Source organism: Dipodomys merriami, unplaced genomic scaffold, assembly GCF_024711535.1.
Source record: "Dipodomys merriami isolate MVZ:Mamm:240054 unplaced genomic scaffold, mDipMer1.0.p SCAF_10, whole genome shotgun sequence".
NCBI classification, from domain to species: Eukaryota; Metazoa; Chordata; class Mammalia; order Rodentia; family Heteromyidae; genus Dipodomys; species Dipodomys merriami.
In genome coordinates, this window is record NW_027202271.1 from 52904878 (window position 1) to 52929106 (window position 24229).

The 24229-nt window shown below is 37.6% G+C and overlaps 1 protein-coding gene across 1 annotated transcript in view; it reads left to right on the forward strand.

The window, feature by feature from the left end:
- Window positions 1-22992, forward strand: part of Hcfc2 (host cell factor C2) — a 40736-nt gene extending 17744 nt beyond the window's left edge. Inside the window, exons 9-15 of the mRNA XM_069991645.1 lie at window positions 835-887; window positions 3267-3438; window positions 7563-7766; window positions 8558-8631; window positions 10415-10552; window positions 13982-14167; window positions 14991-22992. Of these exons, the coding sequence (XP_069847746.1) occupies window positions 835-887; window positions 3267-3438; window positions 7563-7766; window positions 8558-8631; window positions 10415-10552; window positions 13982-14167; window positions 14991-15305 (1142 nt within the window). The 3' untranslated portion in view covers window positions 15306-22992. The remainder of the gene's footprint in view (window positions 1-834; window positions 888-3266; window positions 3439-7562; window positions 7767-8557; window positions 8632-10414; window positions 10553-13981; window positions 14168-14990) is intronic.
- The last annotated feature ends 1237 nt before the right edge of the window (window positions 22993-24229 follow it).

Consider the following 24229-nt stretch of genomic DNA (forward strand, 5'->3'; position numbering starts at 1 on the left):
AGATGAGTATGGTCCACACAGTATATTTGCATGTATGGAAACAGAACAATGTAACCTGTTGAAATTGTTTTAAGAAGAGAGCATAAGATGGGGGGAGTTAAGGAATGGGAGAGTTTGATCAGGATATGTGTGTGGAAATGTCCAAAGATTATACCCGTAGTACAACTAATATATGCTTAAAAATAATAAGAAGAAGAAATTATAGTATGGTGATCCACACTTATAAAGTCAAATATGTAATTTGAACTGTGAAACTCGGTTCTCATAGCAGAACACCTAAACATGTGATAGAGTGTTTGGGTCTTTTTGGTGGGGAAGAGATAGAATTTTTTTTTCTGCAGTTCATTTTGATGTACTTTTAAAATTTATGTTACTTAAGTTCTGGAGATGGAATTAATTAGCTTTCAAAAATATTTTGCTGGGCTGGGAATGTGGCTTAGTGGTAGAGTGCTTGCCTAGCATGCGTGAAGCCCTGGATTCAATTCCTCAGTACTGCATAAACTTAAAAAGCTGGAAGTGGCACTGTGGCTCAAGAGGTAGAGTGCTAGCCTTGAGCAAAAAAAGCTCAAGGACAGTGCCCAGGCTCTGAGTTCAAGCCCCAGGACAGGGGGAAAAAAGTTTTTTGTTTTTTGTTTTTTTTTTTCAATTTTCTACTTGAAAGTAGAAACAAATATTTTACTCATTCTTCTATTAAGCAGAGTATTGAAGAAAATAAACCTGTACAGATGTTATTTTTAAATCTTTAATATGTAGCTTTAAAAAATTTGTTTCCAATATATTTTACTACGCTGATGAAGAGGATATCAGTGTGAACTTTCTTATTCCTTCCTACAGGAGTCAGAATGGAACCTCACAGACATGGCAGTAATAGCATCCTTCCTAACAGTGTAAGTTCAAATACACTTTTATGGTTATAGTTCTTAAGGTTTTTAGTATGTCAGGGTCCTCAGCTCTGGCTGAACATACAATCATCTGTGATGCCCAGACATCATCATAGCTCTGTTTTCAAAGAAACAGGCCTATTACTTAGCACCTCTGAGTTTATAAATATGTAACACAGTACCAGGCCCAGTGATTATTGCCATCATTCTCATCATTTATTGATCCTTACCACTGAGAACAAGTCTAGGCTCTGTTATAGACAAGTATCTTAGAACACAGAGTCAGAAAATAACAAAAAACATAAGTAAAATGAGCAGCCATCTTGGGCTATATGAATGAAGCCAGGTCACTTGTATGATTCAGTGGACTGATAGATATTGCTGTATAGTTACTGATGTTTATAATGATGAACTATCAAAAGTTACATGTGTTCATTATACTGTATTTAAGAAGCCAAAGAAAAGTGATATTAGGGAGATTCCTATTCAAAATGTTTAATGGTAAAGAGTACTAATAGATATATGTACTAAATCTGTTTGGAAAACTCAGTCATATAGAATAAATAATTCATTTGCTTGAATGTTCTTTATAAGTGAGATTTTACTTGTAAGAGTAATCAGATCATTAGCTTATATGTCTGGCCTTTGTTTAAAAAATTTTGATTGGAATAATAAACTCAGTAGCTTCTGTGTTCTTTCCTTTGTTATATAAATATTTGCTTGTAATACAAGCTAGCATTTAAGTAATACTGATTATAAGACAGGCATGGTGGTATATTCCTATAATCCTTGTTACTTTTGAGTCTGAAGCAGGAGGACTTGACACAGAGTTCAAGGCCAGCCTGGGCCTTAGTCTCAAAAATAGTCTCAAAAAATAAGGTTGATTTAAGGTGGGTGCCAGTGGCTCAGCCTATAATCCTTAGCTACTTAGGACTCTGAGATACAAGGATTGAGGTTCAAAGGCAGCTTGGGCAGGGAAGTCTGTGAGACTCAGTTAACTACCAAAAATATGCAAGTGGAGCTGCGGTAGGGCGCTAGCTTTGAATGAAAAAGCTTAGGGACAGTGCTCAAGCCTTGAGTTCAAGCCCCAGGACTGGCACAAAAAAGATTGATTCATTTTTTTCCCCTCCAAATGTATCCTCCTCCTCCCCTAATCCTTACAAACTGTTCTTCTGGATATTATTGTGCACTCCTATAATCCCAGTACTTGGAAGGCCAAGGCAGGAGGATAATGAATTTGAGACCAGCCTAAGCTATGGAGCAAGGCCCTCTCTGAAAGCAAAACAAGAAGACTATCATTTGAGCATGGGAAGTAAGGAAAAAGAAATTTTCTTTAAAAACTCATAAAAATTAAAGGGTAATTCTATCGAAGTTAAGAATACCCAGGCGATAAAGTGTGTGAGATTCATTATCTCCAGTTAACCACCAGAAAAACAGAAGTGGAACTGTGGCTCAAAGTGGTAGGGCACTAGCCTTGAACAAAAAGAGCTCAGGGACAGCACCCAGATCCTGACTTTAAGCCCCATGGCCAACCAACCAACAAATAAATAAGTAAACAAACAAATAGAATTTTCGTACTCCAGTTCTGGTAGTTCAGGACTGCAATCCTAGCTACTCAGGAGGCTGAGATTTGGACTCAGGACTGCAGCTCAAAGCCAACCTGGGTAGAAATGTCTGTGAGACTCCATCTCCAAAGTAACTAGCAAGGGCTGGGAAGGTGGCTCAGTGGTAGAGCGCTTGCCTTGCATGCATGAGGCCCTGGGTTTGATTCCTCAGCACCCCAAATGCAAAAAGAGAAAAGCCAGAAGTGGCGCTGTGGCTCAGAATGGTAGAGCGCTAGCATTGAGCTAAATAGCTGAGAGCTGAGGGACAGTGCCCAGGCCCAGAGTTCAGGCCCCACGACTGGAACCAAAAAAAAAAAAAAAAAAAACCAAAATAACTAGCAAAAAGTAGTGATAGAGGCATTTCTCAAATGGTAATGCACCAGCTGAGCAAAGTGAGGCTCTTGAGTTCAAACCCTGATATCAGCAAAACAAACTAAAACCTAAACCAAAAGAATTTACTTGTTTATGGGCTGGGAAGGTGGCTTAGTGGTAGAGTGCTTGCCTTGCATGCATGAGGCCTTGGGTTCGATTCCTCAGCACCACATAAGCAAAAAGAAAAAAGCCGGAAGTGGTGCTGTGGCCAAGTGGTAGAGTGCTAGCCTTGAGCTGAAGAGCTGAGGTACAGCGCCCAGGTCCAGAGTTCAAGCCCCATGACCGGAACCCCCCCCCCAAAAAAAAAGAATTTACTTGTTTATTATTTTTCTTCTTTTTTACATATACCACTTCTATTTCATTGAACAATGATTGTGATTGCTACAATAAACTATTTTATTTCTTATAGATCAACGATACAGTAAACAGTGCAAAACCTGAACATACATCTATGAAAGGAACTTCAGTGAAAAACAAACCAGATTTCAAAACGACAGATTCTAATGCCATTTTACATCCGTCGTTGGCATCTAATGCTTCTAATCACAGTAGTTTTATGGATATGCTCAAGAAAAATGAAGGTATAAGGATGACATTTTAACTAAAATTAAGCTTTTATAATATTGGGGAAATCTAGAACCACTAAAAAGTAAATGTTACATGGTTTGGATCTATTTCCTCCTTATTGAAGCTAGTTAGGATAATATAGGTACCTAACCTGAAGAGTCTGATAAGTTGTGAGTGTGGATTGAAATGAGGAAAATTCCTCTATGACATTTGAGGTTAACCTATATGTTTAGTGTCACTAATTCCTTTACTTACTTTGTATTCTAGCACTTATTAATTTTTTATATATTAATTGTACAAAAATCTCTCATTATATTTCCATAAATGCGTGTGTTGTACTTAGATCAACTTTGTTCCCTTTATTACTCTTTATATCCTCTTACTCCACCATTTTTTTAAAACAATTTTGATAGATTTCATTTTTTTTTGTCGGTCATGGGGCTTGAACATGGGCCTGGGCACTGTCCCTCAGCTCTTCAGTTCAAGGCAAGCACTCTACCTCTTGAGCCTCAGTGCCACTTCCGGTTTTCTAGTGGTTTATGGTAGATACGAGTCTACAGACTTTCCTGCCCAGGCTGGTGTTGAACCACAATGCTCAGATCTCAGCCTCCTGAATAGCTAGGATTACAGGTGTGAGCCACCAGCGCCCAGCTCCATTTTCGCTTTTCATAAATTTCTTAGCACTTAAACTGTTTGAAGTTGTTTATTCTGGGCAGAAATCTTGCCTATCTTGCTTTATTTCCTGAGCACTCAGGTCTGTGTCACTTGGTAAACATTTGTTTAGCAGTGAGAGCTGGGTTATCTTCAGAAAGATAGTTCAGTTGTTACAAGTGTTGATTAGCCAGGTGTATACATGAGAACCTTACAATTTGGTGATCTTTACATTTGAATATTCTGATGCCTTTGAGATACTTTAAACAGTGCCTCTGATTTCATTATCTGAAATTATGCATCTCATTTTATTCTTATTCTGTGACTATTTTCAGTTTGAAAAAAATGACAGATTATATAAATAATTTTAAGGGATTCAAAGTTGACAGGATGAATATTCTTTTGCTATACATTTTTATGAGTCTATAGTATGTAAAATATTCAAGGAAGAACTTTATATAATTCCATTTTTTTGCATTACTTTCAGAAAAGGGAAGTGCTTTTATTGACTTGATGTAAGGGAATTACTTGGTTGAATTTTAAAAGTTTGCTCTTGGTCTTAATTTCTCACAGCTATTTTCTTTTTTTTTTTTTAACTCTTTTTTTGTTTTATTGTGAAAATACTGTACAGAGGGGTTACAATTACACGGGCAAGATAATGAGTACATTTCTTATCAAGCATTGTAGCCTCCTCCTTTGTTTGCCCTTCCCATCCCTTCCCATCCTTTCCCCCCACCCCCTTCCCACCCAATCCTCTTCTCTCCCCTCACCCCACACCCCACAACTATTTCTATATATTTGTCTTACAAAGAAATTGATATTATGAAAACGTACAAGCTTTGAGATTTCAGAATCCTTTTTTTTTTTTCTTTTTGCTGGTCGCAGGGCTTGAACTCAAGACCTAAGTACTGTTCCTGAGCTTTTTTGGTCAAAGCTAGTACTCTACCACCTTGAGACACAGCACCACTTCTGGTTTTCTGGTGGCTAAGTGGAGATAAGATTCTCAGAGACTTTCTTGCCCAGGCTGGCTTTGAACCGCAATTCTCAGATCTCAGCCTCCTGAGTAGCTAGGTATTATAGTCATGAACACCAGCACCCAGCTGAGATTTCAGAATCTTAATGCACTTTAAATCTTGGATTTAAAGTTTGAATAAGATTAATATTATACAACTGGTTGAACCAGAAGAGTTGTCGAATAGCATGTGATACATCATAGACACTCAGCTGTGTCATGGAATGGCTACCCAGTCTCAGGTTAACAGGAGTTTGACTTTTTCTCTGCAGATTAGAGCAGCTGCCAGAGTGTTTCCAAAAGTAAAGAAGCAATATGAGATAAGAATAAGAAAAATATTTGGACGATTACTTAAAGAATTTTTAGGACTCCATTGGATGCATAAAGACTAAAGCAGTAGGTGGAATGGAGTAGAGAAAGGACACCACTGGAGAGGCTTTAAAAGTTTCATAATTACACTGCTTAGATACAAGTGACAAAATCAGGCTCAAGGCCCCTGCTTCTGTAGTAATTACATATGTACTCTTTATTTTTACATTTCTGTTTCTAGCAAATCATTGCCTCTTAGACTCCAGAACTAAGTACCCAACTGTCCATTGGAAATGTCCACCAGTATGTTCCTCACTTATCCTAAGTTGAACCTTTTTCCAAATCTATTCTTGTCCCTGTACCAGAAGGTATAGGATATTCTTTTTTTTTTTTTTTTTTTTTTTTGTCGGTCGTGGGGCTTGAACTCTGGGCTTGGACTCTGTCCCTGTGCTCTTCAGCTCAAGGCAAGCGCGCTATGGCTTGAGTCACAGTGCCACTTCCAGTTTTCTAGTGATTTATTGGAGATAAGAGTCTCATGGACTTTACTGCCCGGGCTGGCTTTGAACCACAATCCTCAGATCTCAGTCTCCTGAGTAGCTAGGATTACAGGCGTGAGCCACCAGCACCTGGCTTAGGATATTTTTTGATAAAGAGTTATTGGTCATTCTCATGTTCAACTAAAAAAAACTAGGGGTCAATTATTCAACTTGATTTTATCACTCATATCCAATCACTTCTCTCTCTTCTGGGTTTTCAGGTGGTAGTTTCTAGCTAGCTCTCAGCTCATAAATAATACCTTCCAAATAAACATGTATCTTCCTTGACCCACAAGTACCTTCCAATTACCATTCCCCATCACTAATTCTCCTCACAGCAATTTCTATTGCACTGACACTTCCAAAATTTGGATTCTATCACACTAATGTAGTGGCTCTGGTGAACACCAATGAGTTCTACAGGAGACTTTTCAGTTTTTACTTCATCTTTCTTCATTGTAAATAATACCAGGCATATATGACTTTTGTGGTTGTTGGTTTGATTTGGTTTTGGTACTCGGTATTGAATCCAGGGCCTCTGCTAGGCAAATCCTTTGCCACTTGAGTCATGGTTCCAGCCCTACATATACTCCCTTTTGAAGCTATTTCTTTTTGTAACATATTCATTCATTCTACAATATTGAAAATCTATCAGACATCATCCTTGTTTTTTGTTTTTTTTTTTTGTCGGTCATGGGGCTTGAACATGGGCCTGGGCGTTGTCCCTTAGCTCTTCAGCTCAAGGCGAGCACTCTACCACTTGAGCTACAGCGCCACTTCCGGTTTTCTGGTGGTTTTATTGGAGATAGGAGTCTCACGGTCTCTCCTGCCCGGGCTGGCTTTGAACCGTGATCCTCAGATCTCAGCCTCCTGAGTAGCTAGGATTACAGGCCACCAGCGCCCGGCATCATCCTTGTTTATACTACAATCAGGGTTAATGCCCTGTGAACCCTTGTCTTCTTTAGTAGAGAAGTCAGCACATCCTCTAAAGAGAGAAGGCAGGTAGGGTAGCATGTATATCATATATACATATATGATCACACACACACACACACACACACACACTCTCTCTCTCTCTCTCTCTCTCTCTCTCTCTCTCTCTCTCTCTCTCTCTCTCTCTCTCTCTCTCTCTCTCTCTCTCTCTCTCTCTCTCTCTCTCCTGGTTAGGGACAGGACATTACAGAAAATTAAGGGAATTTATGCCTGACAACTTCCAGTTTGTCCTTCAGAAATGAGAAGCAAAGCCATTTGATCTATGATTTAGTAGAGAGCAATGGTTCTGTGTTTATAATAGAAGAGGAAACTGAGAAGCTAAGACATTGATTGTGGATGTTATGTACTTTCTAAACATTTAATGTCAAATAGTTAATTCATACTCATGCCATTTTCAGTGCTCAGGATGCTTCTTTTTTTTTTAAAGGTGATAGGAAAGTTTATTAGAAAAGAAATATGGCAAAGAAAGAGAGCACATGGCATAGATGTGCCACAGGAAGATAGAACTTCAGCCTGTTTCAGCCTTTCATGTTAGGATTTCTTAGAACTGGAAGTACCAAGGAATACATGACAAAACAAGAAGATACAGTAACGACCTCCAGGAATTACACTAATATGATGTTTCCCTTTAACTCAGGTCCTCGCACTTCAACAAATGTGGGTGCACTAAGTAGTTGCCTGGACTTGAGAACAGTAATCCCTGAGACTTCCATATCCAGTACTGCTTCCAGCGCACAAACTATGGTAACCCAGCAGACCATTAAAACTGAGTCATCCAGTACAAATGGGGCACTTGTTAAAGATGAAACTTCACTAACAACATTCAGTACGAAATCTGAAGGTTTGAAATGTGTTTCACATACTGTATTTTGAACCATTTATGTTTATACATTAATCCAACTTAACAGTCTTAGGCGAGAATTACATTTCGTCTTGGATTGAAACATATATAAGCAGATAAACATTTCATTTAAAATCATTTTATCAAGTATTATTTGATGCCTTACATGAAATATTTAGCACATACTTTTTTTTTCTTAGTAAGGATCTAGACTGGGAGTTAATGATTCACTCAACTTGGTTGATTTCTAACTTTTAAAATTCTTGTTCTATTGCTAGAATAATTGTATTTCAACTTTGGTAAACTTTCTCTGAAGGCCTAGCTCTTTCTGAAAATGAACTTTATGAGTTTATTTGAGTGAAAAGGTCTATATTTTTTCCTTCTGGCTATTTTTTTCTCAGAAATTTACTAACTTTTTTTTTCAGCCAGTACTGAATTTGAACTCAAGGCCTGTGCTTATTCAGCTTGTTTTCTTAACAGGCGCTCTACCACTTGAGCCATGCTCCAGCCTGGCTTTTTGCTGGTTATTTTAGAGATATTATTTGCTACCTGGGCTGGCTTCAAACCATGATCCTCTGAATCTCGGCCTTCTAAGTAGCTAGGATTATAGGTGTGAGCCACTAGTACCTGGCTCAGTATTAACTATTCCTAAGTGTACAGTTCAATGATATTGAATAGTTGGTATATAAATATGTGTGTATATATATATACATATATATATATACATATGTTGTATTTTTACATATCTAAATGATCCTATAAGACTTAACTGATTAATTGTTCACTTTTAGTTGATGAAACATGTGCTCTGCCTGCAACCAAGATCAGCCGTGTAGAGGTGCACGCCACAGCAATGACGTTTTCTGTAAGTACATGGCCTGGTGACAGTGCATGTTACAGATGAGAATGTACTTCTCTCTGCTGAGCAACTTCTAAAGAAGTCCATCCAAAGCTCCTCAGGTTTCATTAGTAATGAGTTGATAATAAATGTAGAAATAAATGGCTGACTAGGAAAATGTTCATAATTAAATACTTCGTGAAAAATTCTTGATAAAAAGTGCATGTTCCGGGGTCCCAGTTTTGATAAAAATATACATAATACATGTATTCTCACTCTCACATAAAATACATTACCTTTACAATCAGAAAATATGTGTATATGGACACACATGTGTGTACATATATGTAAATTACTGGTCAGAAGTCAGATGTATTATAAATAGAACAGGAAAACTTTGCTGGCTCTTATTTCTAGCTATTTTTAATGGAATATTGAAATCATTGATGGACATACTTGTAAGATGGCTTAATAACTTCTAACAGGTTATTTTATGGAAGGCCAAAGTTGATTTTCAGTGCACCAAACTTAACTGCTAGGAAAGTGCTTCACAGATACATCAAAATCATCTTAATTGGATAAATATAAGGATAATACACCTAAATCATCTTAACTAGATAATATAAGGATAATTCCTACATAGATATTTTTTGTTTTTCTTTAATGAGTCATTTTATCTTATCACTGTCAGTAAGAATTTTTATTTGACTCCATGTTTACCTTTTAGAATTTCTAAGAATTGTCCATAGTTTTCATTTTCTTTCACTGTTTTGGACTTTGGCCATATATTTATCTTCATCAGCTTTTATCTTTCCAGAATGTTAAGTCTTACTCTTCTCAGGAAAGAATTATTTAAAGGAACCTTACTTTTCAATCTTATTTTGTGATACAGCACCAAAAATAGTATTTGTTATTTCATTTGGAGCCAATTGTTTTAAAGTTGGTAGAGGGAGTTTTTAAAAACTTAAAAAATGAAGACAAGTTTAAAACTATTCCTTTTTAACCTTAGATTCTTCTAGTTAGTTCACTTTGTCATGTGTGATAGCCTAATAAAAAATGTGAATGATAAGCATGTACCTCTGCTGTTATATATTTAAGACAGAAATAAATAACTGAAGTGCACATTTGTTTTGAGCTTCTGGAAACAGTGTCTCATTTATAAGAAGATGGCTTAAAAAGGTTAGTTCCAGGGATAAGTATAATTCACTTATCACTAAAACTAGCTTAAGGTAGAGGAAGTGCATTTGTTTTTAAAGCAGGGTGAGACTGTAAAACTGTTTAATCTACTCTTTTTAGTATATACTGAAGTATATTCAAATTACATTTTAGTTTTGAAACATTTTTTCTCCTTTTAGGTTTGGAGAATCACAGGTATTGCAAGTACAAAAGATCTCTAAATTTCTAGTGGTTGTTTTTGAATCTAGAAAAAATCCAGCTTGGAATGAATTTTTCTTTCTTAACTCCTTTTGGAGCAAGTTGTAATGTTTCATTTGGGATTACATTTTCTGAGAATCTCTTAAATGACAATGCTCTATAAAACAGCTGGCATTTTAACATGTCACTGATTGGAAAGCATGCTTACTCTAGCCAGTATAATAGTACTGAGCGTGGAGAATGCCTATCAGTGTTTGAATTGGCATCCTTCACTGTCAGTTGACCTAATCTGTGAGGACTATTTACTCATGAGCTATTAATGTTGTGTTATTTACCCATGTGTCTACTTATAGATCACTGCATGGATTTGTAGAATCTTGAAATTTCTCCTGTGCTCAATAAGAATATTGATCAGTTTTTCTTTCTCTAAAATTAGAAAGAGACTCCCTCAAATCCAGTGGCCATGGTGAAAGCAGGAGAAAGACAGTGGTGTGATGTGGGAATTTTTAAAAATAACACAGCTTTGGTGAACCAGTTTTATTTGCTGCCAAAAGGGAAACAAAATATCTTAAAGGTAACTATTGATATATTTGCTACACTGAGACTTATAAACCTTCATAGTTAGGGTACATGCTAACACAATGGTAACGCACTAGTCTAGCATATGTTCAATCCCTAGCACTGTAATCTGTCAGTAAGATTCCTGGGCTGAGAGTATCACTTAAGTGGTAGAGTGCTTTCCTAACAAAAACAAGGCACTATGTTAAAAAATCCTCAGTATCAGGTGCAAGTGGCTCATGCCTGTAATCCTGTCTACTCAAGAGGCTGAGATCTGAGGATCACGGTTCAAAGCCAACCCAGGCAAGAAAGTCCATGAGACTCTTTTCTCCAATAAACCACCAGAAAACCAGAAGTGGTTCTGTTACTCAAGTGGTAGAGCACTAGCCTTGAGCTGAAGAGCTGAGGGACAGCATCCAGGCCCAGAGTTCAAGCCCCATGACCGACAAAACAAAGCAAAACAAAAAACCTCAATATCACAGAAAAGAAGAAAAATAGATAAACTATAAACTTTAATTTTGTAATTGTGATTCATATTATGTCAGTTGAACAAGTGAAACTGGATCTCTCCACAGTCTGTCCTTCAGAGTTGTGTGCATTTAGTTACCTTGTATTCATTATTAAGTTTTCTTTTCTAGAATGTATCAAAAGCATGTCATTTTAATAATTTTTTGGTGCTGGTCCTGGGGTTTGAATTTAGGGCCAAGGCACTCTTACCACTTAAGCCACAATTCTACTTCAAGTTTTTTTGGTGGATAATTGGAAATAAGAGTCTCATGGACTTTCCTGTCTGGACCTGGCTTTGAACCTTGATCTTCAGATCTCATCTTCCTGAGTAGCTAGGATTATAGGCATGAGCCACCTTGCCCATCTTAAAATCTCATACAGTGACTGATCTATCATAAAAATCTAATTTCTCCAGAAAAAATAAGTTGTTTTTTTTAGAATGCCTGTTATCTAATGTGTATCTAGAGAATGAAACATTTTTTCTTTTTTGTAGGTCATGGGGCTTGAACTCTGGGCCTGGGCACTGTCCTTGAGCTCTTCAGGTCAAGGCTAGTGCTCTACCACTTGAGCCACAGTGCCACATTTGGTTTTCTAGAGGTTTATGGTAGACAAGAGTCTCATAGACTTTCCTGCCTGGGCTGGCTTTAAACCGCGATACTCAGATCTCAGCTTCCTGAATAGCTAGGATTACAGGTGTGAGCCACTTGTGCCTGGCTACATTTTTTTCTTATTTATAAATATTTTTATTACTGTTTAAAGTTTAAAATAGAGACTGTATGCTACTGAATAGTTTTGCTTTGCTTCTGAAGCCCCTTTAAATAACACTGTATGAGGCATTAACCTTTAAAGAACTGGGGAATAGATAACATTTCTAAAATATAGGTAACTTGTTTTTTCTTAGTTGAGGAAATTCTGAGAAGGAATTACCAAGGAAATAGATATTCGTTTGATTTTCCAAAAGATCTTCCCAGCTGGAGAATATAAATTGAGCATGTATAGCCCCAAAATCTGAAATCCAGAATGCTCCAAAATCTGAAAACTTTTAGAGCACAGACATGATCTCCTAAATGGAAAATCCTACATTTGACCCATCTGACCTATCACAGTCAAAACCCAGGTGCACTAAAAGTATTGTGTGGAAGCCATGCCTGAAATATAAATAATTTCCTACTTAGACTTGGGTCCTATGCCACTTATATTGCAAATAAACAGTGTTAAAAATAGCTCAGGATATTGGGGTATAGTGTAGGAATAAGGATTCCAACTGGAAAGGAACTCAGCAAGACAAAGTTTACTGGTGCAGAAGGGTGTACCATCAGCCAAAAATCTGGCAAGCAAACACACAGAGCAGGCAGGCTATTCCCTTTTGATCCTTAACTGAGCAGGCCTTGTCCCTCAGCTTGCATTTACTGAGCTCAGGTTCATCATCTGCAAAAGGATATGGCTTAATTAATAGGAATTCAACGTGCTTCTAACAAGAGATGGATATAACTAAAATGTAATTAACAAGGGCCAAGATACCTGACCAAAGCAGGCACTTTTCAGAAAAACAATTTCCACAAGATTATCAGGAAGGAAGACAACTACACTGATAGAAAAGATGCTTTTCTCACAGCAGGCATTCCAAATCTCCCCAAATCTGAAATCCAAAACACCTCTGATCCCAAGCATTCAGATAAGAGTTATCTAGCCTGTATATCACTTATCATTAAATACTAGTTCCTCCAATATTCTGGTATAACTCTTTCCAACTGAGTTTTTCTAGTCCTTGACAATATTACTCAGAAATTCTGAATAATCTGTTAATGTTATCTCTGATGAAGACGTACCTATATGTAAAAGGCCTTAAAAGAAAAAAAGCGCATGGAATTTAGAGGCAGTAGACTTGGGTTTCAGTCACTAGTTCCAGCTGTCAGTAGACTGAACTGGGGAAGTCACTTGTTGAACCCCTCTGAGTCTCAGTTTTCTCATATGTAGAATAGAGATTAAACTCTTGGAAGGTGCTGTTATGGAGTTAGGTAAAAATGGCTCAAAAGATGTAATTTTATGGTTTTCCTACCTAGAGTATATAATCTTAATTAACATTTATCCAGTGTCCTGAATATAGGCATGCTACTGCTCTAAATCACATGCCATTCACTCTTTCTCTGTCTAGCTTGTTTGCCTGTCTCTAAAAGTTGTTGTTCCTGGGCAGACTACTACTTGTCAGTAAATCTGAAATGTCTGTTTCAGGCTAAGTCCCATGGAAATAGATTCCTTTATTAATAGTGGTGGAGATTTTTTTTTCTACCTTTAATACCTTTCATGTGCTGAATATTGATTGATTGATTTATTGATTTTATGCATGCATGGCAGTACTGGGGCTTGAAGTCAGGGCTAGCACTCTACCACCTGAATCACTTGCTCCACTTCAAGCTTTCCGATGATTAATTGGAGAAAAGACTCACGTATTTTCCTGCCTAGGTTGGCTTTGAACCACAATTCTCAGATCTGATCTTCCTAAAGAGCTAGGATTACAGGCATGAGCCTCCAGTGCTCCAGTAAGGACCCTTTTATTTCTCTTTCTAGCCAGTGATTCTCCATGGGAGAAGGCCCTTTTCTTCTATGTAACAATCTCAGATTTATAGGCTTAATTGGATCACTAGTGAGCTTATTTCTTGTGTCAGAAAGAGAAATACATAAATGTGAATTGAACCTTAACACATAATTCATTATTTAAAGGTGGTGTTGTTTGATGAACATTACATAGTTTAAATTTTTTTTAACTGTATTTTTTTGTCTTTTCTTTTTTGGTACTGGGGATCGAACTCAGGACATTGCACTTGCTAGGCAAGCGCTTTGCCACTGAGCTACATCCCAGCCCTAAATAGTTTAAATTTTTGAATAATAATAAATGTGTTGTACCTTTTCTCTGACTTTGCTGTATGTTACATTTTAGGTAGGAAATGCAGATGTACCTGACTACAGTTTGCTTAAGAAACAAGATCTTGTTCCAGGCACAGGATATAGATTCAGGGTTGCTGCAATTAATGGTTGTGGAATAGGTCCTTTCAGCAAAATTAGTGAATTTAAAACTTGTATTCCTGGTTTTCCGGGAGCCCCTTCTGCAGTGAGGATTTCAAAGGTGAGTTTTGTACATAACACAAATGATTTTTAGAAGTTCCCCTTCGCCTCTGGTAAAATGAGAGATGTCTGAAAGAGTGAAAGTGGTGATTAAATATTTAAAACCAATTTCTTTTGGCTAGTCATTCATGGTGGGTTTTTTTTTTTTTTTTTTTTTTTTTTGGTCTGTCTTAGAGCTTGAACTTTGGGCCTAGATTCTGTCCGTGAGCAATTTTGCTCAAGGCTAGTGCTTTACACTTTGAGCCACAGTACCTTTTCTGGTGGTTGGTTAGTTGGAGATAAGTGTCTCACAGACTTTGCTACCCAGACTGGCTTTGAAATGTGATTTTCAGATCTCAGCCTCCTGAATAGCTAAGATTACAGCTGTGAGCCACTAGCTCACAGCTGTAAATACCCTTGGTATTTTTAAGCTCTAAATTTCAAGCTGAATTAGAGCATTCAGCAAGGCATAAAACTCTGTTGGATTCATTTTTATTGTTATGGAACTTCAAAGTTGATTCTGGGGACTTTTCGATTTTAGTATGGCACACAAATGGGATTTTATTTTACCCTAAGTCCTGCCTTTCCTTGGGAAAGGAAAAGTCTGCACTTAGGGAAGACAGTCTTCTTCTGGGATATCACAAACAGATATTTAAGCCTTGTATTTGTCAAAAGTGGGCCTGAATTAAATATTATAAATCCAATTAATGTAGGTTCTTTAAAAGTCAGCCATAAGACATCTAACATCTATTGTAACTACATTAGTGAAAAGAAAGATACGTTTAACATAGTAAGTGATAATAGAGAAAACTTGAGAACATTCATATTTTGTCTCACATTCCTAGAATGTTGAAGGAATACATCTTTCCTGGGAGCCTCCAACTTCACCCTCTGGAAATATTTTAGAATATTCAGCCTACTTGGCTATCCGCACAGCACAGATACAAGATAACCCCAGTCAACTTGTGTTTATGAGGATTTATTGTGGTCTTAAAACATCATGTACAGTAACTGCTGGACAACTGGCAAATGCACATATTGATTATACATCCAGGCCAGCCATTGTGTTCAGGATATCAGCGAAGAATGAAAAGGGTTATGGACCAGCAACACAAGTTCGATGGCTTCAAGGTAACAATAAGAAAGCACCTTTAAGTTGAATTGTTCTTTTACTGAAGCTGTTGTGATGGCGATTATTTATTAGTAATTGGTTCTGAAGAGTTGTCACTTAAAAGAGTATTCTCTGACTGTATTTCTAGGAGTTATGTATTTGAGTTTGTAAGTTGTTCTTAAAATGTATTTGCTCAATTCTAGATACAAATAAAAATAGAAAAGAAGCAAAGGCTCTCTGAAAATTAGTATATGGATTTTTCCTTACCCCTATAGTTGTTTTTACAAAGGAAAGTAGTAAAATTAAGATAAAAGCTAGAAGGCAGTATTACCCAACATCTTTTCTAAACGCTGTGTAACTCAGTCATCCTAGAGTTATCAAGAGGATTCTAGTAACTGGTTGTTGTATACTTTGCTATCTTAAATGTTCTCTACATTGTAAATGCCTTGTCTTTGAGTACTCCTTCTAGTAACTTCATTCTGTATTATAGGTGGTACTTTACCCATTATCTTATATTGGATATTTTCAGTACTAATTTTAAAAGCTACTTGATGCCTTCCTTTATTTTCAGTAAGCACAAAGCTTAAGAAATTTGAAAAGAAAGGCAAGTTCAAAAACTTTGCTTTTGCATTTTTATTATTTTCTAAGAATCATGGTACAATATATGAAAAGATACAAATAAATGGTACATTATATAACTGGGCGCCAGTGGCTCATGCCTATAAGCCTTAGTTACTTTGGAGGCTGAGATATGGAGGATTGTGGTCTGAAGCTAGGCTGGGCAGAAATGTCTACGAGACTCCATCTCCAAAATAGCCAGCAAAAAGCTGGGCTGGAGGCATGGTTCAAGTGTTAAAGTGCCAGCTGAGCAAGAGTGAGGCCCTGAGTTCAAACTCAGGTTCTAGCAAAAACAAACAAGAAACCATAGTATAAGATACAAAAAGAATAATGGATATTTTTTATTTATATCAGGCCAACATATTTGTGTATTTACCCCTTAAGTTCCTCATTAACAGGAAACAGTTAAAATATAATAAACCTTAAGGTCTCCTTTAGCACTAAAATCTTGTATCCCCATCCTGAACATTTTTGTGGGTCATGCACCTCCATGGATCTAATTTTGATTTGGGTGAGATTAAGACCATCATAATTCATAATTCAAAATTAGAGTTTATGTCCTCCTATTGCAGAGAGAAAAAAAGCACCTTAACAGGATACAAGTTTTGAAAAAGTGTTTTGAACATTTGTAAGACTTTTGTAAATGCTCTAGATGTTTTATTTTTGCATTGTTTTTATCTTGAAATTGTATAAACCTTTTTACAATGGAAGTATACGCATCACACAGCTAACCTCAGGTTCCTTACAACCTTAAAGATGCAGATGAACATTATGAACACTCTGCTACAGTAATGTTTAAATCTTTAGGAACTTCATGGTTCCATGCCTGTCAAATCTGGAATGAGTCCATACAGAGCAATAATTTCAGAAAAGCTATTTCAAACTAAGAGCTACAGTAGCTTAAAAGGGGACAAATCTGTCTTGTCTCATACCACCATAATCTCAGTTTAGGTTGTCTGAGTAGCTGTGTCTTCAAACTGTGTACGATATTCCCAGCAAAGATGGGTTGAAGTGTGCAGAATTAAATATATCTGTGTTCCAGTTACTAATTTAAAGTGTATAGAATATTTTAATATATAATTTTTTGTAAAGAACTGGGATTTTTATACTATAGTATTTGTAATTAATGTGTCTCACTAATTACATTTCTTCTGAAGAAAATATGCAAACTGTTAGACACATAATGAGTGGTTTCTGAACTCTAAAGATAAAAATAAATGCACTACTTTGGTGTTGTTAGAATACCTTTTTGTGGCTATATGAATCCTTAATCTTAAAATGTGTACTTTACAAGCGATGTTTACAAGGAGCGTCTCTGGTTTGTTATTCCAGCAACTCCCTTGGTGAGAGAGCTTCATTTTGCATTTGTTTAATACCTGTGCTTGGCTTTTGACATATGCTTGCTTTTTGCACTCGTCGCATTTTAACTTACCTCATTATTACATTTGTAATCATGTGTATAACTTCCATCATGTGTCTGCTATAGGCTAAACAAACACTTAACCAAAGTTAAAATAAATGATAAGCAATTTTGCACATACTAAATGCTAGGGTTTGTGGTGTATATGTGTGTGTTTGGTTATAAAAACATTAAGAATGGAAAGTTATGGTAAGGTAATATTTCAAGTCCAATTTTTACTTACTATTTACTTTGTTAGAACAATTTTGGCTTTTAACTTCTATTCTCTGCAGTGTTTACATCTTGAAAGTCTTCTCTTAACGACATGGAATAAGTTGATTTATAGTAGAGTAGAATAGTTTTTTGAATGTGCACATTTATACTTATTAAGTCTTTTAGTTTACTGTGCTTAAAATGCCTCTACTGTTTCAGACAATGAGGTGACCATGACATGTAGTTCTATCTAGCATATAACTTCTTAGAGGAAAGGGTAGTCTTCTATACCAAGGATTTGTTCAAGTAATAAATCATTTTGCCTTGAGAATCAGTCCAGATTTGGCAAATGTTTATTAAGCACCAGTCATATGTATCTCTTTGTTAAAGGATTAGTGGCTAAAAGGTAGGTACCATGGAGAAATCTCTTCGGCATTAACATTAACAGATATAAAAGATCTTAGAGCTATGTGTTCATGAGCAAGAATATATGTAGCTTCTTAAGATTTGCAAATTTGTCAGTGAAAGTCTGGTTTTGTTGTCTGGCTGTGTGACAGAGGTTCTTCCCACTCCCCCCCCCCCCTGCATTTCTCCCTTCCTTCCTCTTTTCCTCCTTTCCCCCTGACCCTTTCATTTCATTCCCTGCCTCCTTCCTAACTCCTTTCTTCATGGTGCTGGGGATTGAATTCAGCCTCTTGCATGCTAGGCACACCAGTGCACCACTCCTCTAGCCTAGGCAGATACTTTTTCTTAAGAGGATTTACATTGTTAGTTTCTTTCTTCCATTGTGTAAACAACTTGCATGTAACAAGTCTTTGTCACTTTCCTCTTCCTGTGCTTGAATTTGTTTGTTTTGGTTCACATAAATAGTAAAATTGTTTTGGATGTTGCATGCTTTTAGATTATGTTTTCTAAAATACTGTATTGACTCTGTTTTAGTTTAGTAAGCTGATTTAGCAGTTAAACTAGAAATAGGATGCATATCTGCATTTTAAAAGCTGCATTAATCTGATTGCATGTATAAGGCACCTGCACCCCTTAGCCCAGTTCCATAAGTACAACCATAGCAAGGGAAAACTGTTGCTCCATTATTTCAAAGACTTGTAGACTAGCAAAGATTCATTCTTATAGACATATACTCTATGATAAAAAGATATTTTTATTGAAAAATGACAGTGCTTGTAATATAAAAACCATTTGTAACATGGGACATGAAATTATTAGCACTTGAAATTACTGTAGTCATATGATCATTAATGAAATAGGCTGCAAAGTAGACTTGGTCTTTGACCATTTAAGGTGTAACTGTTGTGTTTTCTTAAGACTGATTTTAGGCAGTTTTATGTATCATGTACCAATGATATAAAAAAATAAAGCACTTTTCTACTATTAACAATTATAGGTGGTATTTGTTTTTAACTGCATGAAAGAAAAATTAGTGGTAGCAGAGTATGAAGGTTGATTTTTTTGTCATTCATTGAGTTAATATTGGCAGGCTCTAAATTAAGATGGACTGTTGAGTATTGTGAACAGGAGTCATTTTCTTAGTGAAACACAAGTTTATTTAACCCTTATTGTAGCTGAACTAATATCCTGGGAAATAAAAAAAAAGGCAAGTGGCACCCAAGAAATAGTCTAGACTTATTGTCACTTTCTTTTGTCTTCTCTTTGTTTTATTTCCTTTATGCTGTTCACTCTTTCTAGTTCACAGCAATGGCTTCTACCTTCTACTCCATAAAAATAACTGTAGAGCAAGTCAGGATGAGCCACCTCCCATCTTCCAAGTGCAGGGAACACTTCCACACTCCACATTTCTCTGCACTCTCAGGCGTGTGATGCCAGCTGCTCATCTGTGTTTATGCATCTCCTGTCTGCAGACCCCTTCCCACTGGCCACTTTGTCTGCATTCAGTAGTCTTTCCAGACCTACCCACCGCCAGCCAGATCTGACTGCTCCTCTGTGTGCTTTCTCCTAAAAACTGAGCTCTTGTTTGTTTCTCCCCGCTTGCCCTTCACTAGGTGTTAGTTAGCCTTTGGAGGGCAGAAGGGTGTCTTTCTGTGTCTACCTGTTGGCCAGTTAGCTACTACCTAAACATGCTGAGAAGTGAGTAAAAAAATGGTCCCCTTTACATTCCTCCATACTTCCTTTCCCTGCTCTCAAGTCAGAGGCAAGATGGGAGGAAGTCTTTGAAAAAGAAGAAGAATTTCAGAAGAATTATTAAGCCTCTGGAGAAAATAACAAACTCTTCAGCCTTTTCTTATCCTGTGGGCTTCCTAGGTGGCTCCATAGCCTAGAATTCTGAGATCAATGACTGAATATGGAGGTATATTAATCTCCAGAGGCCATATGTGTGTGTATGCACGTGCGTGCGCGTGCCCACACATGTGCACACATGTGCATACCAGCACTGCAGCTTGAACTTGGGGCCTTACAATCTTCCTTAGCTTTTTTACTCAAGGCTAGAGCCCTACCACCTGAAGTACACCTCCATTTACTCCATTTTTGCTGGTTAATTGGAGATAAGAGTCTCTTGAACTTTTCCACCAGGGCCAGATTTGAATCTCAATCTTCACATCTTAGCCTCTTGAAATCTTATAGGTCTTATAGGTGTGAGCCTCAAGTGCCCTGGTAGGAAATACTTTTTATTTACTAGTTTCATTTTGCTGGTTGAGTAGTCTTTGAAGAATATCAATGTCTGAAGATAGGAACTACAGGAAGTATGGACTGGTGGCATATCAGTATGTATAGAAGCTGAACACACCTTTGTGGTTTCCTGTATGTCATCATTCCTGAGCATGAGAACTTAGGAAGGCACAAGAAATGCCTTTTGTGTCTGAGCACATACAGGTTAAAAGTAGAAGGTAGAAGCTAGCATTTGTTTTTGAATATTCGCTACTGCTGTCTACCAGTAAATCGGTCCGACAAGTGTCCAGCCCTGCCCAAGAGGGTTATCCATTCCTCCCATCTAAGGAGGCAGAGCGGGATCTCAAAACTTAAGGCTGCCCTCCTGATTTCTCTCTTCATACTAAGACAGGAAGCTGTAGGCATAATGCCATCCAGTAAAAGAAAACAGCAGCTAATCCCTGCCAAATTCAGCAGCTCACCCCCTCTCCCCACCCAAACACTGCTAGATCCAAAATTATTCTGCTACCAATTGCAGTTTAGCACTCCCTAGTGGCATTGTTCATTCCTGCTAAATATGGGTAACAAATCTTTTTGTTTTGTTTTTTTTTTGTGTGTGTGTAGTTGGTTGTGGGGCTTGAACTCTGGGCCTGGGCGCTGTCCCAGAGCTCCTCAGCCCAAGGCTAGCACTCTATCACGTTAGCCACAGCACCACTTCTGATTTTCTGGTGGTTAATGGGAGATAAGAATCTCATGGACTTTCTTACCCTGGCTAGCTTTTGGGTTTTTTTTGTTTGTTTTTGTTTTTTAACTTTTTTGGGGGGGTGGAGGGGTCCTGTCGTGGGGCCTGAACTCTGGGCCTGGGCGCTGTCCCTCAGCTCTTCAGCTCAAGGCTAGCACTCGACCACTTGAGCCACAGCGCCACTTCCAGCTTTTTTCTTTTTTTTGCTTATGTGGTGCTAAGGAATCGAACCCAGGGCCTCAGGCATGCAAGGCAAGTGCTCTACCACTGAGCCACCTTCCCAGCCCCTGTTTTTTTTTTATAACTTTTTAGTCGGTTGTGGGGCCTGAACTCCGGGCCTGGGTGCTGTCTCTCAGCTCTTCAGCTCAAGGCTAGCACTCTACCACTTGAGCCACAGCACCACTTCCAGCTTTTTCTGCTTATATGGTGTTGAGGAATCAAACCCAGGGCCTCATGCATCCAAGGCAAGTACTCTACCACTGAGCTACCTTTCCAGCCTGTTTTTTTTTTTTTTTTTTTTTTTTTAAATAGCTGCTGTAGTGCTTAAACTTGGTCATATGTGGGTGCCTCTGTGTTAGGGCCAGATGGAGAGAATGGACCAGAAGGATATACTTTGTATTTCCTGGTACATAGGCTATCATTTGCTTCTGTGCCTGGTCTTCCCAACACCATGCCCTGTTTGAGTAGTGGGAAAGGGATTAAATGTTTCAAGGTCTACTTAATTTTTCAAACATTCTGAATGCTAAAATTTCTACCTAAAACTGAATGAAGGGACTGTTTTAAAACAGTGTGTACAATGGCACTGACCTTGGCAAAGACATGATTTCAAAACTGTTCACCTTTTGTGGACCAGCCTGGAACCTGTCACTGACTAATGTAGAAAGAATCAGCAGCAGCTGGGCGCCAGTAGCTCATACTTGTAATCCTCGCTACTCAGGAGGCTGAGATCTGAAGATCGCAGTTGAAAGCCCAGCCCAGGCAGGAAAGTCTGTGAGACTTTTCAATAAACTACTCAAAAAGGCTGTAGTTCTGTGGCTCAGGTAGTAGAGCACTGGCCTTGAGCAAAGGAAGCCTGGGGACAATGCCCAGGCTCTGAGTTCAAGCCCCAGGACAAGCACACACACAGAAAATGAATCAGTAGCTCTGTATACCTTTGACATCTTTTGAATCCTTCACCCATAAATGCATTATTAGAATACACCAAAGGTGTTCGGTACTTTTACAAGTCAATAGAACTCAGTAAGCAAAGATGTTGTCTTTGTCATTTTTAGGATTTGCATCACCTATCATTGTGTTTTATGCAAATAAGTATTTCCAGTGAGCAAAGAAATCAATTAGCCATTCATGCCAGTTACAGCAGGCCATCTTGGACAGCAATATGATAATACAATATTGTGATCTCATTGGACCATGGCCCTATGGGAATCTAATTAGCTTCTGTGAGGAAAGAGTCCTGATTCTTTGTTCCATATTCTCATGTACTTTATTCTCCATTATTATCATTGGTTGATTTTCATAGCATACCAATAACTGAAATATGGATGTTTCTCTTGTTGGATGAAAGTATATATCTCATGATCTTACACCTTTTAAAAATATTATTTGTTGTGTGAAAAATATATACCAAAGGATATAAACTGTATGGTCTAAAAATAAACTGATGCACACATTTCAGCCTTCAGCCTAAGATTTTGAGCATTTTCAGCTATCTAGAATTCCCCATTTGGCCTCCATACATGCATACCACATGATGTAAAAACATTGTTCTGGAGTTTTTGTTAATAATTCCCATGTTTTTACTTGTGGCTCTGTCATATATGTTTATAATCCTAATAAAGTGCTTAGACTTACCTGTTTTTGATCTTGTATGTAAATGGAATCATACTGTATACATATTTGTGTGTGGCTCCTTTTTCTGACATTTTTATTTCCATGTTTATTTCATGTAACTGCATTTCATGTTTTCATTGTTACATAGTATTCAGTTGAACAAGTTCCACACCTTTTCTGTTCTTCTATTTATGGACATTTGGATTACTTTTAGGTTTTTTTCTGGCTGTTACAGACAATGCTGTTATAGATATTCCTGCTCAATTACAGTGGAACTCTGTAAACAGGAGTCATGTCTCTTTTGTTCTTTGCTATATTCACAGTATCTCAAGCATTTCCCTACAAAGAGTAGATGCTCAATAAATATTTGAAGAATTCATATCATTTTTTAATTTAAAAATACCTTTATTGGCTAATGAGTTCAAGGTTGGAACTACTCTGAAGTAGAGCATATTTCTTTATATATTTTACATACCAGTCCTTTGTCAGATTTAGTACATATATTTCCTCCCAGTTCATACACTTAACTGCCTTTTATAGTTGTATTGTGTGTGTAGATCCACTTGCAGAGAATTTATATCATTTCCATATCTTCCCAGTCAAAAACATTTTACCAACTCATTTCATTTTCTCTAATGCCCCTTAGTAGATATTAACTTTTTTTCCATAAAAGCTTAGGTTTCTTATTTTTGTTTTTTGGGCACCAGTGTTGAGGTTTGAACTGAGGCATCTCATGCCATTTTTTTTTTTTTTTTTGGTCAGTCGTGGGGCTTGAACTCTAGGCCTGGGCACTGTCCCTGCGCTTTTTAGCTCAAGGTGAGCACTCTGCCACTTGAGCCATAGCTCCACTTCTGGTTTTCTGGCGGTTAATTGGAGATAAGAGTCTCACAAACTTTTCCTGCCAGGCTGGCTTTGAACGGTGATCCTCAGATCTCAGCCTCCTGAGTAGCTGGGGATACAGGCGTGAGCCACTAGCACCTGGCTTCTCATGACTTTTTTTTTTTTTTTTTTTTTCACATCCAGTGCTTCACTATTGACCTATGCCTCCAGTCCAGCTTTTTTTGCTGATTAATTGGAAATAAGAATCATGTGGACTTTTCTTCCGGGGCAGGCTTTGAATTGTGATCTCAGACCTCAGCATTTTGAATAGCTAGGATTACAGTCATGAGCCACCAGTACTTGGTTTTCAAGTTGGTTTTGTTTTTTTAAAATATGTATTCTTGACCCAAATGGCATTTTCCCCCTTTCTAATCCTATACTTTCAAGCTTTTCTTTTTAGCCAGGCACCTGTAATCCTACCTGAGGATCATGGTTCAAAGCCAACCCAGGCAAGAAAGTCCATGAGACTCTTTGATAGAAGTAGAGTTGTAATACTCGCTAGCCTTAAGCAAAGAAGCTCAGGGACAGTGCCCATGCCCCGAGTCCAAACCTCAGAACTGGCACCAGAAATAAATATAAAAAGTTCTTAACGTTTTGGCCCTGGCTAGGATCAGTAGAAAAGTTGAAAAGAACAGTGAATACTGTTCTTCTGTTAAACCTTGGTTTAAAG